General features: G+C 35.5%; 2 protein-coding genes across 2 annotated transcripts in view; one reads left to right on the top strand and one right to left on the bottom strand.

Moving 5' to 3' along the window:
• Positions 1-17248, top strand: part of LOC122529141 — an 86510-nt gene that overhangs the window by 6308 nt on the left and 62954 nt on the right. The window contains exon 3 of the mRNA XM_043654955.1: positions 2585-2775. Coding sequence (XP_043510890.1) covers positions 2585-2775 — 191 coding nt within the window. The remainder of the gene's footprint in view (positions 1-2584; positions 2776-17248) is intronic.
• LOC122529160 (protein krueppel-like) lies at positions 607-1647 on the bottom strand. The gene has a single exon (XM_043654984.1). The coding sequence runs from the start codon at positions 1417-1419 to the stop codon at positions 1135-1137; it is 285 nt and encodes a 94-aa protein (XP_043510919.1). The 5' UTR covers positions 1420-1647; the 3' UTR covers positions 607-1134.

Raw genomic sequence — 17248 nt, 5'->3', positions numbered from 1 at the left:
CAATAAACTGAACTATGTCGAGATGCAGCGTGGCAAAAATATTCGGACATTTGAAGAACCATAATATTTGAACCTGAAAATTGTTAACATAAACAACAATTTGTTGGGTAGCGTTTAACTTCAATTACATATCGCAGACGCTTAGGCATATTTTCAGTAATTTTTTTTAAGTAATTTAGCGGAATATCCTTCCATTCTACGATTAATCGTTATTTTAACTCCACTTTCGATTTATTGACGTACGACAATTAGTCATTTTTCACCGAAAAAAAAAAAAGAAAAGAAAAACGTATCGAGAAATCGGTCATCTTTTAAAATTAAACAAGAGTATCGTGACTGATATTGTACGGAGATACAATGATGAAGACCGAATTGAATCAATTCCTCAGAAAGGTCGGCAATTTGTTAACAATTTTCAGGTTTAAATATTATAGTTCTTCAAATGTCTGAATATTTTTGTCACGCTACATCTCGACATAGTTCAGTTTATTGTTTGATATTAAGAAAAGTATGCGCAATAAATAAATAAAATTTATGTTACTATAAATTACAATGAATGTTCTAATATATTATTAAAAAATTAATCCAAACTTACTATTATAAACAATCGAAATCCACAACAATATTTTGAATAGCACGACGTCCGAATATTAATAAGAGTCACTGTACGTACGCTTGAAGATTCGATTGTAACACTTATAAATTATACACTACGTAAACACGCGTATTTTCATCAGTGTCACTTGATTCAATGTAAAAATCATCATCGTATCACTGCTGGTATCGCAAAATGCAATATCCCTCTTGCTTCTCTTACATGTTATTACAGCAGGTGAACAAACTATTGGAATATCAGGACTGTGTCGCTTCGAAAGACTGCAGTCATCTCGTGCACGAGTGTACGCAACCAGATAGAAGAAATCACACTCCTATATAAAATTTAACTACAAAGAAACGTCAATAGATAGTTGAGAGCACACGACTATGTTTGCAGGCTAAACATTCAAAATCTGAATAGTGCACAGATCCGAATGGCGAACGGTAAAATTAATTGGGCTGCTGTCCGTAAAACATGCATCCTGAACGGTAAAATGTTTGTGCTGCTATCGTCCACAGGCACGCGTCCGCAAAGTGTTAATTCAGATCGATCACGTACACGTTTTGTCCACGATGACACTGACGAATGTGTCTATAAACGTGGCCACGCTGTTTCATTCGCGCGGCACAGTAAGGGCACTGAACTCTCGGCTCTTGTCCGCACTCGAACTTGGTGTGTCTTTTTAAATGCCAGGCGTGTATATAGCTTTTGGAGCATCTAGAGCACGTGTGCCTTTCAATGTCTCGAATAGCGGCGGCCCTACGTCTCCTCGAACCGAGCGGCTTCTCTTCCTCGTAATCGAAATCCTTCGCTTCTTCCATCACCACCGAGCAAAGATCCTCCAGATCAGTTTCTATCTTGATCTTCTTGACGTCTATAAAAAGAAAAGTAAAAACGAAACGGAATTAGTCGCAATCTCGGGACGTGTTCGCGTGACCGGTCAAATAACGGAGGAAACAAACAAAAAAAAAAAAGAAATGATAAAAGCGGTTATCATTATGAAGAGGATCAGGTTATCGCGAGTTATTTTTTTTTTTTTTTTTTTTTTTTTTTCCCGCGTTTCGATAACACTTCGACGCTTGTAGAGACACCCGGTGAGCCAAAAATCACTTCCAAATAATAAAAAGTAAAATAAAATACTCTGGTGGTCAACGTTCGAGGAAAATAATTTTTGAAACATAATTGAAGAAGAACGTGTTCGAACTTAAATTTTAATTTGAAAATTAATAAAGTTAGTTTTTCCTTGTATTTTGTTCTATTAAAAAAAAAAAAGAAATATGCGGGGGAAGAAACTTTTGGCCCGCCCTGTATATTTAGAAATTCCATTAGCGCCGGTTACGATTGAACTGCGAGTTTTTATGCGTTTTTGTACTATTAGAAACACACGAGTGAAGTATCCGGAACTTGAGCAGAAATTTATTTCACTTATTGAAAATCGATTATTAATTTTATGTTTTGTCATTATTAAATTTATAAGTGACTTTTAATATCATTGCTATTGTAGTGTATTTATACGTGTACATTATATTTATATTGTACATGTTTGAAAAGTTTCATATAGTTTTGCATATCTTGTGCATCTCTGTGACTTCAACTTTTACATGAATACGTAAAACTCTGCAGTGTTGATCAAATTTGAAAATATGCATAAAAGTTACAAGACATATAAACAATAAATTATTCATTATATTAATAAACGTTGATGATACTTCTCGTATGTGAGATTTTAAGGCATCTATTTATTTTACTAATTATTTGCAAAAAAAAAATATCTCGTACCTTCTACATACATGAACTTTCACGTTCAGTATTAACCATGTCAGTCAACGAAATTTCAAAAATGTGTCACATATCAATCCAATCATACAAATACGTACAAATCTTCGATAAAAGTTTCATTAAAAAAAAAAAAAAAAAAAAAAAATCTATGACCAGTGTGAATCAGTGTGCATTTCGGACTGATGTGACGATGATTCATATTTCCAGACACCGGTGCAAGGCGGAAGAGTCGGTGAACGACGTGCCAGCAGTCCTTTCCAAAATGGTCAAACAGAAGTCCTGATCGGAGAACTGGAGGGCGGCCCAAGGTCGCCGCGGGGATCCACCTCTTCGGCAGTGAACGACGCCAATTTCCTCAATCCGCCGGATGAACGTGACGATCAGAAGCCCATTTACAGGCGAGTACTAAAATTAAGCATCGATCGGTGCATGCTTTCGCTTCTTTTCAAATATACCCTCTGTGTCTGTGTATGTGTGTGTGTGTGTGTTTCCCTCCTGGTCAATATCTTCCTTTATATCGTATCTGTAGCAACATTGCAATCGCATAATGTCAAAAAAAATATTCGTGCCTGTCGCGAGTGAGGTTAAAGAATGAGATGTTCATTCGTCGAATTGCTTATTGATACGACGAATATTCGTTTTGACTCGGTTTATTAATAACGAATAGACCGTGAATGTTTATGCAAATTTGAATTAGGCGTAAAGGGGAACTAGGCAACAAGGGAACGTTTGAGGGTAAAGTAAGTACACAGAAGGAAAAGGGATGATTTTCGCACGCAAAAGTAAACTGAGGAGACATGGGATAAAAATCTCTTCACATTTTCGACTGTATAATATTAGAGCTGTGCTAACTTTAAACTGGAATGAATCGACAACTGGAAACAATCGATAGGAAATTATTCTACGAAGAGTACAGTTTTTCCTCGTTTTCGCAGAAAGAAAAATTCGGTTGGAAAATTTATTCAAGCGCACGTTCACGCCAAGGGTGAATTTTAAACTAGTCTGTGTCCCTTGAAAACGAAGCCTTAAGGTGGGATCTCTTACGAGCGTTAGACGCATGCGCGGTAGCAGCCGCGCGGCAAATGCGTGCGCATGCGCGAGAAGCGTTGCTGCAACATTTGATAATTATGCACAGGAATGCAACATTTGACGATCATGTACAGGAAATGGAATGTCCGTGTACAATATCCAAAGTGAGAGATATTCGTAGCACATTAACCTCCACCGAAATTTATTTTCTATTGGTCTTTATAATCACGAGTGACACGACTGGCTCGAGCCATGTGTCACACGTTATAGTTGTCGAAACAACGATTCCCGTTTAACATGACGTACAGTAGAACGGACTGTTCATATTTTACTAACGTATTTGCACGACTACAGACACCATTGAATTCGTTTCGTGGTTTCTCGGTGCCCTTTAATTTTATAGGTCGCCGTAGTTTCCGCAATCACCGTGGCGGGCATTTCGCGCGAAAAGGAAATCGCTGGTGGGCGTGTACACTCCCGCTCAAAAGTCCTCGGTTATCTATTTTTAATAAAACTTTGATATTCGACGCGGAATTCTATGCCGTGGCTTGCGAACGCTTTAAATTGCACGGTACTTTTTTTAACAAGATTGTTAACTTCCTTCGTCGAAGAGTATCGGGTTAAATTATTTATTTCTCTCAATTTTTAAAATCTCTTTGTTCCTGTTTGTATAATATATCTGTCATTTGTCACTGACACGTTTATGATACGAGATATAGGGTGTCTCAAATTTAAATGTAAGACACTGATAAGACAAAACAGTCCATTAGAGATTTGCTCGTTTTTGCTCCATTTTAAAGGAAATCGCGAAGAAAAGAAACAAAAACAGTTTCCGTTTTTCCACTTTATTTACTTACACTTACTCCGTGTTATCATCTAATTACATCATCCATATTATTATCTTATAATATCCATCATCATCCATATCATCTATCTAACAAAGATACTGTTTAAAATTTGCAACAGTGCAAGCATCACGTCGAACTACAATTTGTTCACTCCGATTGTGTGCTAGACATTTTTGTAATAATGTTTGGCCTCTCGTTGAACACGTGAAAAAAAAAAAACGAAAGCTTGTCTCTTTCATTCCCCGCGATTTTCTCTGAAACGCAATTAGTTTGTCCCTTACGTGCTCCCAACGTCGCGACACTCAAATTTGGAACACCCTGTACAACGCAAGTAGTCCCGTATCTTATATCGTAACGTTATTAAAATTTCAAACTGTTTCCATCCGCGGCATGTGCAATAGTAGACGTAAAAGTTCTCGTGGAAGTTCTCCGCGGGCCGCGTGTACGTGCGATTAAAGTTTCATTTTGCAAAATGACGCTCGGGCGGAAGCGTAGTATCTGCCGCAAGTTCCCTGTGGCGAGCAAGTTGTGGCCTACGCTCGGGCTCGTTTGCCCTGCCGGTACACGTTTGTTCGCCAGGTGACTGTCAGATGTCGCGGCGAACGTGTTTGCAGCGTGCCACCCAGCAATTTCTCCGTTTATCGGAAGAAACCAGACGGCGGAGGTGCGCGAGCCTGAAACGATAGAGGCTCTCCGCTCTGTATTACGATTGTCGCCCGTTTTAATGGAATCTAGGGGAGCGCGGTGCCACGAGTAGAGACGTGATCTTCACAGGGACGCGAATTCATTTTCTAGCCCCGTGGAATTCATTCAGCGGCTCGGCAATTACAATGCAATAAGGGTTAATACCGCTAACGGAATAACGTAATGCAATATCGGCGTTCGCGAACCTCCGGAAGATCAAAAGAGCAGCTTTGGCTGTGTAATCGGGTGTAGAGGGGCGAGTAGTCGCTTCAACCCCATTAACGATCAACTTGAAGTTGCGAGAACGTCACTTTATTATTGTATTACTAGGCCATCGAGGATTCAAGGTCATTTCAAGGTTTGTTCTTTGCTCATCTCCATGCATTTTTCTTACCAACTGCGTGATACGATAGAAAAAAAAAAAAATGGACCTTGAAAACTCTAAAAAAAAAAAAAAAAAAAAAAAAAAAAAAAAAGAAACCTTGGAAAAGAAATTCTTACCAGTTGTATCGATCTCTCGATATCATTCATCGTCAGGCGAAAAATATCTTTTGCATCGTCACAATTCATCGCGAAAGATATGTCCTCGCCATATTAATTGGACCGCCCTGTAATGTATATGTAAAATCATCTGGAGTAAAGCGCACAAAAAGTGTTCTTACACAGTTCGAAAAATACACTCAGCCTTCTCCGCAATAAATTTCACTAATCTCAAAAATCATAGTCGCGCATCTACCCAGACGGAGAAACAGAGAATCTCTTGTAATTTCCACTGCAGAGCCGATGGAACTTACAACGATAATGTCAACCGACTGACGAAATGCAAATGTCAAGGAAACTTCGGTCCTGAATGGGTTAATCGACGAGCAGCTGCCTCATCGGATTTAGGATCGATTTTCCCTGATTAAAGAGACAGGAGAACTAAAAATAAGTTCATGGAGGGGGGGAGGGGGGGGGGGGAGGTATAGTTAGAAGGAACCTTCGTGGAGGTTATGTCGCACGACGGTGGCCGCGTTTTTCGGAAACGAGCTCGGAACAACTTTTAATTGAACGCGTATCTCTGGGACTTCGTGGTCTACTGGAGCACGGAGGTAATTAATTTGTAGAAAGCGGGGCCAATGGAGCCGAGTAGAGGCCAACCAACACTTTGTGGATGGAACAGAAGACCGAGGGTCCACTGTAATCTCCGACGTGGCTCGAGCCATCGGCCAAGTGGACTGGCTGTCTCTTTTGCTCGTTTCTTCTTTCTCTCTCTGCTCTCCTCTCGCTTCTCAGTCACTTCACCGGTATTTCACGCTCGTGACACACCCACCGGTCGGTTGGTGTAAGTGTAGCCTAAACAATGCGTTTTCCAGACCTCGCGCGATGCAGCGTTGCCCAACCTGTCTACGTTGCACCGTGGAATCTTTGTAATTTTCAAGGCACCACCCCTCGGATTATCCTCCTTAAACACAGAGTAAACTCAGCTTCGTAACTCGCGGTACGAACGAGGTCAGGCGGAGTCAATGGCTCGAAAGGGAAGACGAACGAGCCCACGCGAGGACGACGATATTGCATCGGCGGTTTCTTCATTTTTCAGAGTAGTTTCAGAGATAAAAGTTTGAAAAATTCGTCAGTTCGATTAACCCCGTTTGGCTGGAACGGGGGAGAGTCTCTTTTTTTAAGTCTCGCACTGCGTGATGTATCGTTTCATATAAGTTTTTTTCCATGAAAAGAGACCGTTACGATTGATGTTTCAAATGGTATATATATCTTGAAGTTCGCGAAGTTCTGGGTGCTGAGACGCGCAAGATTGGGAAACGCTGCTGCTGCTGCGTTGGCTTTGGATTCCTTCCTTCTTCGTTCCTTTTCTCTTTCTTACGTCGTCCTCTCTCTCTCCACCTTCCTCCCCCCCTCTCTCCCTTCTCGTTTATTCTTATTGTCTTCCTGCGACCGAACGGTAGAAACGAATCGGCACGCCATTGCAAGCGCAAACACTGTTTCCTCCTTCGCTCTTCGCTTGTTATTGGCTACGTGTGATTGTCATTCAACGAGCACAGTTTCTATTAGCTTGAGATAACGAACGGTTTCTTGGCTGAAGGACACTATAAACATAAAATGTTTATCATTGAGTTATCTAACTTGAACGCAAATAAAGATACTCGACTTGACAGAAAATAAAATAATATAATCGAAAGACATAAACAAATTTTCGAAAGACCATCGCATCAGATATAAAATAGAAGTGGATCTTCACACACAAACAATCCTGTACAGGATTACTATAAAAAATCAAATGACAACTGTTTTGAGTTGATTTTAAATTCATTAGCATCTCAACAATGATAATTACTAAATTATAATAATAGTTGATAATACTCCTAATGTATAATTTATTACACATAATAATGTATTACAATGTATATTTACTAGTTATTGTGCTAATTGTACGTTGATATATTAAAACAATTAGTACTTAGTATTGCAGTAATGAGAACATTCGTTACGATACTATAAAAGAAAAAAAAAAAAAAAAAAAAAGACTTGTTACCTCCAAACCTATTTTAATTTCATCTGTATGAAACGTATTACGAAACAGAATTGAAGAAACGACGGAAAGCAATTACGTTGAAAGAAGAGTGATCGCTGCGAGTAGAGTGGCGGGTGGTAAAGGGGGTTTCTCCGTTTCGAGGGGGGAAAAGCTCTCTTTATCGACAGGCACGCGTGCATGTCGTCAGCATAGAGGTCACCGGGTGCCAGGAATTAATCGAGCTTTTCACAGCGGTGCAGATCGGCCGAGTAATCCCAGCCAGGGCCCGATGATTAAAAACGAATATCCTAGATCGGTATTTCGGCGAGCAAATACGGATCTTCGCGCGGCGATGAACACACAGAGGCGAATAAAAGGCGTCGAATGACGCGCATAATACGACTGGAAACAATAGGGGGAGAGAGACAGCCGTGCACTGTCGATTCGACGATGCCAATGCCGTCATCCTCATTACCCGTCTCCGCCCTTTTCTTCTTAGTTTTTTTTTTTTGTTTCTTTCTCGCTTTCCTTCATTTTAGCTTCTCTCCTCTTTCATTTTCAGAACCGAGGACTACGTCCTTTGTCCTTGGCTATGAGAGGCGAGTGTAGTAGAAATTTTTATTTTCTGTAGTTCGCCGATTTATATATTGTGCTTGTGATTAATGAGATTAATCGTCGAAAAATTAGCGATCGATCTTATCGATAAATAAAATTAACCGACAATTAACTGTCGATAAACGAGTGTCGAAGTGGTTAAAACGATCGATTTATAATTTTCGTTGGAAATTTTGCAGATGTAAATAACAATTTGTGCACTCTATTGTGTTACAAAGTTCTTCTGTTTCCTCTTTTTCACTTTGTCTTCGATGGAAATTTTTTGCTTTGGTCGTCGGTAATTTTAATGTTGAAAGAAATTAATTGTCGAAAAATCGGCGATTGATTTTATCGATAAAGAAGATAAACCGACAATCGTCGATTAACACTAGAATTATCGAAATGATCAAAATGATCAATTTATAATTAGAAATTTCAATAATTTTAATTATTAAACAAAGTATCGATAATTTTTCGCTTGAATTAATTGCGACATAAAACAATATCTGTCGGAATATTGATATATTACCGATGTGTGGTAAAATTTTTTTGAGAAAAATATTTTGCTTCTTTTTTTTTTTGTATTCCACGTACGTGTGCTCGATGAAATATTATTTATTCACGTTGAAAATTTCATAGCGAGTGTGTCCAGTTTTGTTCACCGTTGTACGCTCTATCGGGGGCGGATCTGGACGAAATCTGATAATCTCTTCGGGAAAATTGGCTGTTCGAGGAATCGGTGAAAGTGGAAAATTTGCAAAGCGAGGGAGATTCGATCAGACTCGGCGATGAGTAAGGGAAATTCCGTGGTCCGTGGATGAGTAATGGGCCGAGGAAGCAATTGTTAGAGATAACTTATTTGTTGAAGATTGTATGAGAATAGGATGAAGTAAAATGTTTCCTGTATCTGATTAATTCTCGAAACTACGTTGACACACGATCATTTCATTGTCACAATGATCCTCACGATCGTTCACATTCCGTTTTCTCAGATGTTTTTATTTTTTTTTATTTTTTATTTTTTTTTTTTTTCCTTGTTCTCGTATCTTTCATACTCTTTTACCTGCTCCTTCTACGCGCGGCTGTTACGTTGAAAGCGGGATACGCGGTCGAGGCAGGAAACGCCATGGGAGAGTGAGCAATCGGTATTCCATGGCTGTGTGTCACGGAGAGCCTCCACGAAACGCTAGCGACCACGAGAACCGGACCTAGCCCCTGCGCTCGACCCCTCTAGTCTTCGATTTTTTTACATTTTTTACCTCCGCTCTCTGTCTCTTTGCTTCTTTGACGAAACGCGGCTGACGAATACATCGAATATATATCGCGGGCGTTTTATATTTTTATCGGCGTGCATTGGTCCATTAACACTTACGTCACACGTGTATACTTGACTCTGGTTGGTTAACAAAAATATCAGTCAACTAAATTAATTTCAGAAAATATCTATAAACTAATATTCAAATCAGTCGTATCAAAATATTAATGTCATATAACATTAAGTTATTAAAATTTAAGTGAATTGAACAATTGAAAGAAATAGACATATAATAATCGTACAATTACGTTTCTGTCCAAGCAGAAGTTTAGTATTAATTTTGACGAAGAATTCCCAAGAACATGTTATCGTATTGAAGTAATAAAATTGTACGATTATTTGTAAAACTTTTATAACGATAGCTCTAACAAATAATAATAGATATTTCTCGCTAGGCGATTGTCATTTCAAATATTCCGCCGGAAGAGTGTTGAGGAAATAATAAAATGCGGGTTCATCGATCTTCAGATAGTTTATTTAATGTAATTAATATAATGTAGAGGACAGAGTTGAAATGATATAAAAACAATTCAGTTGTTTTTAGCGCAAGCTTCTGTAGTATTTAATAATCTGATTGCGAGGAGAGAAATAAAATTCAAATGTCACTCGTTTGCAAGTAAAATTATTTAAAGTCAGCAATGAAATTGAACGGAAATATAATATAATAACATGGTTCGAATAAAATTACTTTATTGATGAAATGATGAAACAGCATACACGTATTTAATTTTAAAGATCAATATTATTAATAACTTATTAAACAGTTTTGATTTGCTACAAAAAGAAAAAAATCCAAAAGAATTTGATTCTAAAATCGAGTATACTATACATTTCGAGTATTCTTGAATTTTTCATATACAAGGTGGCTCAAAAGACACTGCCTACCAAAATAATTCGTAATATATGTTAGGATGTTTTATTGAAAAAAAAAAAAAAAAAAAAAAAACAAAATAGGTGGAAAGAAACTTTTGGCCTATATTTTTTCGTATCTATTACGTGCATTGTGTGCTGTTGTAAGATTTTTCTACAGATATGCATAAAAATCCGCGAAAAAATCCAGTTGCCTTCGATAAGTTAGGACAACTGAATACTCGAAATCATCGGACGCAAATCCAGCAGGGAGTGGGACGTGAAAAATTGTCACGCGAGTCTGAACGTGGACGTTGGTCGGCTCGATATCGATTTCGTGAGCGCAAATCGATATCCGTGGCTCGGTTAACGGACACCAGACCACGAATTGAAAACTCGATCACGGGGTGCTTATCATCGTGAAAGTCTTTCTTCTTCTACTTCTTCGTTTGATACAAACGCGATTGAACTAGAATGAAAGCTTCGTCGAGCGTGTTTTTTCGCGCTGCCATCACCGTGAAAGACGCCGCGTTCCTCTGTCAGACAACCTGCCAAAAGTTCTTCCGATGATCCCTCTTCCAATCGAATGAAACTCGGGCAAAACGAATCGAGAGTAAGAAAATTACGAGGCTCATCCTTTTTTGAGGATTCTTTTTCGCGGCTTCTTAAATTAAATTTTGTTAATTTTGTTAATTTTAAATTAAATTTTGTTGATTTCGTTAATTTTGAATTAAATTTTACTAATTTTAAATTAAATTTTGTTAATTTTATTAATTTTAAATTAAATTTTGTTAACTTTATTAATTTTAAATAAAATTTTATTAATTTTACTAATTTTAAATTAAATTTTATTAATTTTACTAATTGTAAATTAAATTTTATTAATTTTAAATTAAATTTTGTTAATTTTCTTAATTTTAAACAAAATTTTGTTGACTTTATTAATTTTAAATTAAATTTTATTAATTTTACTAATTGTAAATTAAATTTTATTAATTTTATTAATTTCAAATTAAATTTTGTTAATTTTATTAATTTTAAATTAAATTTTGTTAATTTTATTAATTTTAAATTAAATTTTGTTAATTTTATTAATTTTAAATTAAATTTTGTTAATTTTATTAATTTTAAATTAAATTTTGTTAATTTTATTAATTTTAAATTAAATTTTGTTAATTTTATTAATTTTAAATTAAATTTTGTTAATTTTATTAATTTTAAATAAAATTTTGTTAATTTTATTAATTTCAAATTAAATTAAATTTCATTAATTTTATTAATTTCAAATTAAATTAAATTTCATTAATTTTATTAATCCTAAGCTAAGATTTTTGGCTCATCCTCTACATATGTATATTTTTTATCAACAGCATATATTAATATTATATATTCTATGTCATATTACATCACATATAATATTCCTATGTATTAAGTATCATGTATTTTTCACGAAACGAAATTTATGCGTTCTTTTTGCTGATTCTCGATGTAGAATCGCACGATCCACTTCCCGTTCCAATTCCTTTTTCCGCGTGCAACTGCCTGACTCTGGGCTCCCCCCCCCAGATTCTCTCGGTAGAAAACCCTTTGAAAGCCCTTCGGATTGCAAGCCTCGTTTCCGCGTGACGAATTTCCTGTTTCGAAAGCTCTCATTTATCCGCCGGACGGATGTTGACGCCTCGTTTGCCCGAACACGTCCCTCCTTTTCCGTACCTGTCCACAATAATCGGACAGAAATCCACTGGATTTTTCATCATTGCCTAAGCTATGGCAATTCAAGTCCGCCCAATAAATCTTCCAACTTTCAAACGAAGCTTTCGATGAAATAATTTCGCCGCTACTGCATTTTTTACAAACAGAGGATCACTCCCCAGTCGTGGAACACCCTGTATATTGTTTTCTTCTCACTTCGTTGCAAGGAATCATCCCCCGAGTGCTTGTACGCACGTACATGTTTGTCCCGCATGACGCACCCCGTGTAAATCCACTAATGGTTTCGAACAATGTGTCCGCCGTTGCCTCTGCAATACAGTACGTGTACGTATTGTATGTACACGACCTGCTACGTGCCGTGAATCCTCGCGTCTCGCGAGGACGGGTGTTTCCCGCCTCGTTACATACGTACCTCGATTTTCTCTGCCCTCGCCGAGAGGCAATCGCTGCATCTCGATGGGCACAGACAAGGTAGTTCTCTCCCAATTGGCGGCGCCAATCCAAAGTCAGATCCTCTGTACTCAAATGCAACAGAGGACGAGAGCGAGTCTTTTTTTCTTTTTACCGGTGAAATTTTAACGAAATTATTTATGACCATAACGCGAACCATTTATGAAGATAACGAGACTTTTTATCGTTATCCGCGTCTGCGTGTAAGAGAGGTGGGATCACTTCGAAATTCCCTCGTGTCTCTCTCTCTCTCTCTCTCTCTCTCTCTCTCTCTCTCTCTCTCTCTCACATAGGCGCATTCGTTGCCATTGACACCGTTGCGACGAGAATATAATTCGAAGAGAAATGAATATCGTATTATTTTAAATTAAATTTTGTTAATTTTATTAATTTTAAGTTAAATTTTGTTAATTTTCTAAATTTTAAATTAAATTTTGTTAATTTTCTAAATTTTAAAATAAATTTTGGTAATTTTCTTAATTTTAAATTAAATTTTGTTAATTTTATTAATTTTAAATTAAATTTTGTTAATTTTATCAATTTTAAATTAAATTTTGTTAATTTTCTTAATTTTAAATTAAATTTTGTTAATTTTACTAATTTTAAATTAAATTTTATTAATTTTAAATTAAATTTTATTAATTTTAAATTAAATTTTGTCAATTTTATCAATTTTAAGTTAAATTTATCAATTCTAAATTAAATTCTGTCAATTTTATTAATTTTAAATTAAATTTCGTTAATTTTATCAATTTTAAATTAAATTTTATTAATTTCACTAATTTTAAATAAAATTTTATTAATTTCACTAATTTTAAATAAAATTTTATTAATTTTACTAATTTTAAATAAAATTTTATTAATTTTACTAATTTTAAATTAAATTTTATTAATTTTAAATTAAATTTTATTAATTTTAAATTAAATTTTGTTAATTTTACTAATTTTAAATAAAATTTTATTAATCTTACTAATTCTAAATAAAATTTTATTAATTTTACTTTTTTTAAATTAAATTTTATTAATTTTAAATAAAATTTTATTAATTTTACTAATTTTAAATTAAATTTTATTAATTTTAAATTAAATTTTATTAATTTTAAATTAAATTTTGTTAATTTTACTAATTTTAAATAAAATTTTATTAATCTTACTAATTCTAAATAAAATTTTATTAATTTTACTTTTTTTAAATTAAATTTTATTATTTTTAAATTAAATTTTGTCAATTTTATCAATTTTAAGTTAAATTTATCAATTCTAAATTAAATTCTGTCAATTTTATTAATTTTAAATTAAATTTTGTTAATTTTATCAATTTTAAATTAAATTTTGTTAATTTTATCAATTTTAAATTAAATTTTGTTAATTTTCTTAATTCTGAATTAAATTTTTGTAATTTTCTTAATTTTAAATTAAATTTTGTTAATTTTATCAATTTTAAATTAAATTTTGTTAATTTTATCAATTTTAAATAAAATTTTATTAATTTTACTAATTTTAAATTAAATTTTATTAATTTTAAATTAAATTTTGTTAATTTTATTAATTATAAATCAAATTAAATTTTATCAATTTCAAATTTTATTAATTATATTAATTTTAAATCAAATTAAATTTTATTCATTTTATTAATTCTAAGCTAAGATTCCTCGTGTCTGTCTCACGTACGCGTGCTCTGTATCGGCGCATTCGTTGCCATTGACACCGTTGCGACGGGAATGTAATTCGAAGAGAAATGAATATCGTACCAACGTTCGTTCGGTGCGTGTTTGATTTTCATGTCTGTACGACAGATGTTGTAGACCAGAGAACTGTCGTGGTTTTTGAAAATAAAATATCAATAATTATGGCGAACAGCGTGACTCTTATACGACCACGCAATAGTGGAAAATTGTCAGGATAGGTCAAACTGCTGCAACATTGTCACAAGAAAGTCACGTGGCAATCTGTTTGGTCACGTTTGAAATCTAAATCGATCGTCATTATCGTAAATTAATCAGTATTGCACATCGGTATCATCTACGATAATTCCAATGTCAAAGTAAGAATCGAATAATCGACGATCACCTGTTACACCTGTTACTCTTCTAAATTCGTGCGTCGTCTCAAAAAAAAAAAAAAAAGAAAAATACGACGAAACATTTTCATCCGGAGCCTAGGCTCGAATCAAATCGAAAAGCACGGATAATCGTGTCGGTGAGTGTTGGAAACTTCTCGCAATACGATTAACAAGAGAGATAAGTTATATATGCACGTAGCAAGTTTCAACGTTCTTGAAGATTCAATTACGTTAGCCAGCTAGCTAGCTAGGTTGGTTATAAGCGCACGTGACGCACGTGGCTCGTCGTGTCGCTGTGTATCGATCATCAACGCGTATGAAGAGTCTGCCGACAGAACTGTATGCGACCGATAACGGTAACGACACTTTGTGTTGTTGGTCTCTTCAGTTTACAAGTGTATCGGCTACACCGTGTTGGGCCACGCCGGGCAGGACAACGGCAAATTGATCGCAATTCCGCTTCCATTCTTGTCAGACGGCATTAAACATCGTACAGGCTGTTTCAAATAAGGTTTCGTTGGTTTCGTCGAACTTCAAAAGTCTAATTCAGGTTCAAAGGCTTTCACATGAGTTTGTCTTGTCGTAAGTCAACTGTCGTCACTCTGTAGCTTTGTCTTTGTATATTTTCATTTCAACTCGTTTCTTTTTTTCGTGTGTGTTTTGCCGATATTACATTCGCGTACCGCCAAGGCTACACGGGTTGGGAACCACTGAGCTAATTGAACCTTTGAGTGCTCGAGCTGCCGGATATTTGAATCTTTGGTTTTCTGGATCTTTGAATACCTTTAGTTCTTTTGGTATAACACATTGTAAATATATCTATGAATTTATTACTCGTATGACACGTTAAATAACTTAATTTTTCGTTATAACAAAATTTGTGATTACGTGGAATAATAAATTTATACATATATTTACAATACAGTTTTATTTTTGAACAGTCACTCGTCAATTCGGTATTTCGTGTCTCTTGTCACATGTATTTTTTTCTATTCTGGTATTTTCATGCACCAATGCAATTCACAGTTATGTGAAAACATTTTAAAGCAAAATGAACACACTGATTTCGTGCTTTAAAATGAGGCTAAGTGCATTATTATACCTTTAACCTGCCTTTACAAAATTATAACAGTTTTAATATTTGGTTGTCCAAATATTAACTGAAATTTCTTGACAACGACTTTCTATTGTGAAAACAGACGAATGATTTTCATAATTGATCGATAAACGATATATATATGCTACACGTGCATTGTTGAAAAAAAAACCGTTTCAAGCGTAATTACCGGTGAAAACAAGTCTGAAAAATTTATCACTCGCGATATATTAAAGTAACACTCGTGTGTCGTTTCACTTTCGTTTAAAACTTTCATTTAAACTTTCTGACACTCGAAACTTTGAAACAGACTGGAAAACGATCGTCGAGTGGGTAGAAAGGGGAAACAGGGGGAGGGGGGCACATCAAAGTGGCGAGCTAGCCGTGTAGGCGAGACACCGATTTCAGAGGCTTAAACGCCGGCAAAGAAAAACAAGTGGCGAGTTACTCGGCGTATTTTGATGCGCACACGCGAGCCGTCCCGCGCCGATACGCAAGCGGAGTACTCGTGCTCGAGAGCGCACCTCGAGTGCTCGTTCACTGCACGTTAAAGCGTCGCTTTCGTTCGTTAAAGCGGCGCCTCGCCAACTTCGAAACTTTCCTCCTTAAAAACTCCGACAGGAGCATCCGTCGAAAAAAATCTCTGAAAAAATTATCCAACATTCGGGGATCTGTTGAACAAGAAAATATATTGTCTATCGTTTTTTTTTTTTTTTTTTTTGTCAGTTGTTGTCCTTGTTAATTGTCAGATAAAGTTTGAAAAGTATTGCTGTTTATCATAACAATCCAAAGATGGAATTTTCTGCAAGCGTCTGGCGCATGCGCATTAGACACATGCGTGCAAGACGTGCGCATCAAACCACGCGATGGAGGAGCATGTTTCGTGAAGTCGACACAATATCTCTGTCACGTTAAAAATTATCTACCTATAACATCTGAGGATTCGTTGTAACGAGTAAATATATCGTCTGTTGTTTTTCAATATTGTCTTCTTTGTGAATTGTTTAGTTTACTTGCAGTGCATATTAGTGAGGCGCATGCGCATTTGATACACGCCTGACGCGAACGCAATATTTGAAGATCGCGTATATTCCGGGAAACAGAAATATGCTTTGTTCAACTTAATAAAATCTCTGTCGCATTAACAGTTACTCACTTGCAACATTCGCGGATTCTCTGAATCAAAATATACATGTATCATCAATTGTTCTTCGGTATTGTTTTCTTCATTAATTGTCAGGTTAAGTCAGTCAAGTGTCACATTAAGTAACGCATGCGCCGGAGACACATGCGCAGTAGACATGCGCAATAGACAGACGACGTTCAAATTCTTTCTCTGACGCGAGCGCGAACGCAAAACATTGAAAAACACATAGGAAAACTAAAATATGCTTCGTTCAATGAAAAGTCTACCCCAACTCAACTGCAATTCTATAAATGCGTTTTATTGTAAGTTTCGTTCTAACTATCATTACAAACACAAATGAGGCGATGAACAAAATATAAGGACATTATTTCAGGAATTATGCCAGTGAGAATCTATTTTATATAGGCATCCTCGAGATGACAGGTATTACCGATTATTTGGAATATTGTTCGAGCGGGGTTTGTTGAAAAAAAGAAAAACAAAAAAAAAAAAAAAAAAAAAAAAAAAAAAATGGCCAAATATTAATTGCGGAATATATATTTCGCCCTCCGATCCGCGGTCGGCGCTATATTATT

The sequence above is a fragment of the Frieseomelitta varia genome, unplaced genomic scaffold (genome assembly GCF_011392965.1).
Source record: "Frieseomelitta varia isolate USP_RPSP 00005682 unplaced genomic scaffold, Fvar_1.2 scaffold_279, whole genome shotgun sequence".
Classification (NCBI taxonomy): Eukaryota; Metazoa; Arthropoda; class Insecta; order Hymenoptera; family Apidae; genus Frieseomelitta; species Frieseomelitta varia.
Note: the sequence above shows the minus strand (reverse complement) of the source record. Positions and strands in the feature narration are given on the sequence as shown.

Excerpts from the sequence above, each read along its gene's own strand:
- LOC122529160 (XM_043654984.1), bottom strand. The coding sequence starts at position 1,419 with ATGGAAGAAGCGAAGGATTTCGATTACGAGGAAGAGAAGCCGCTCGGT.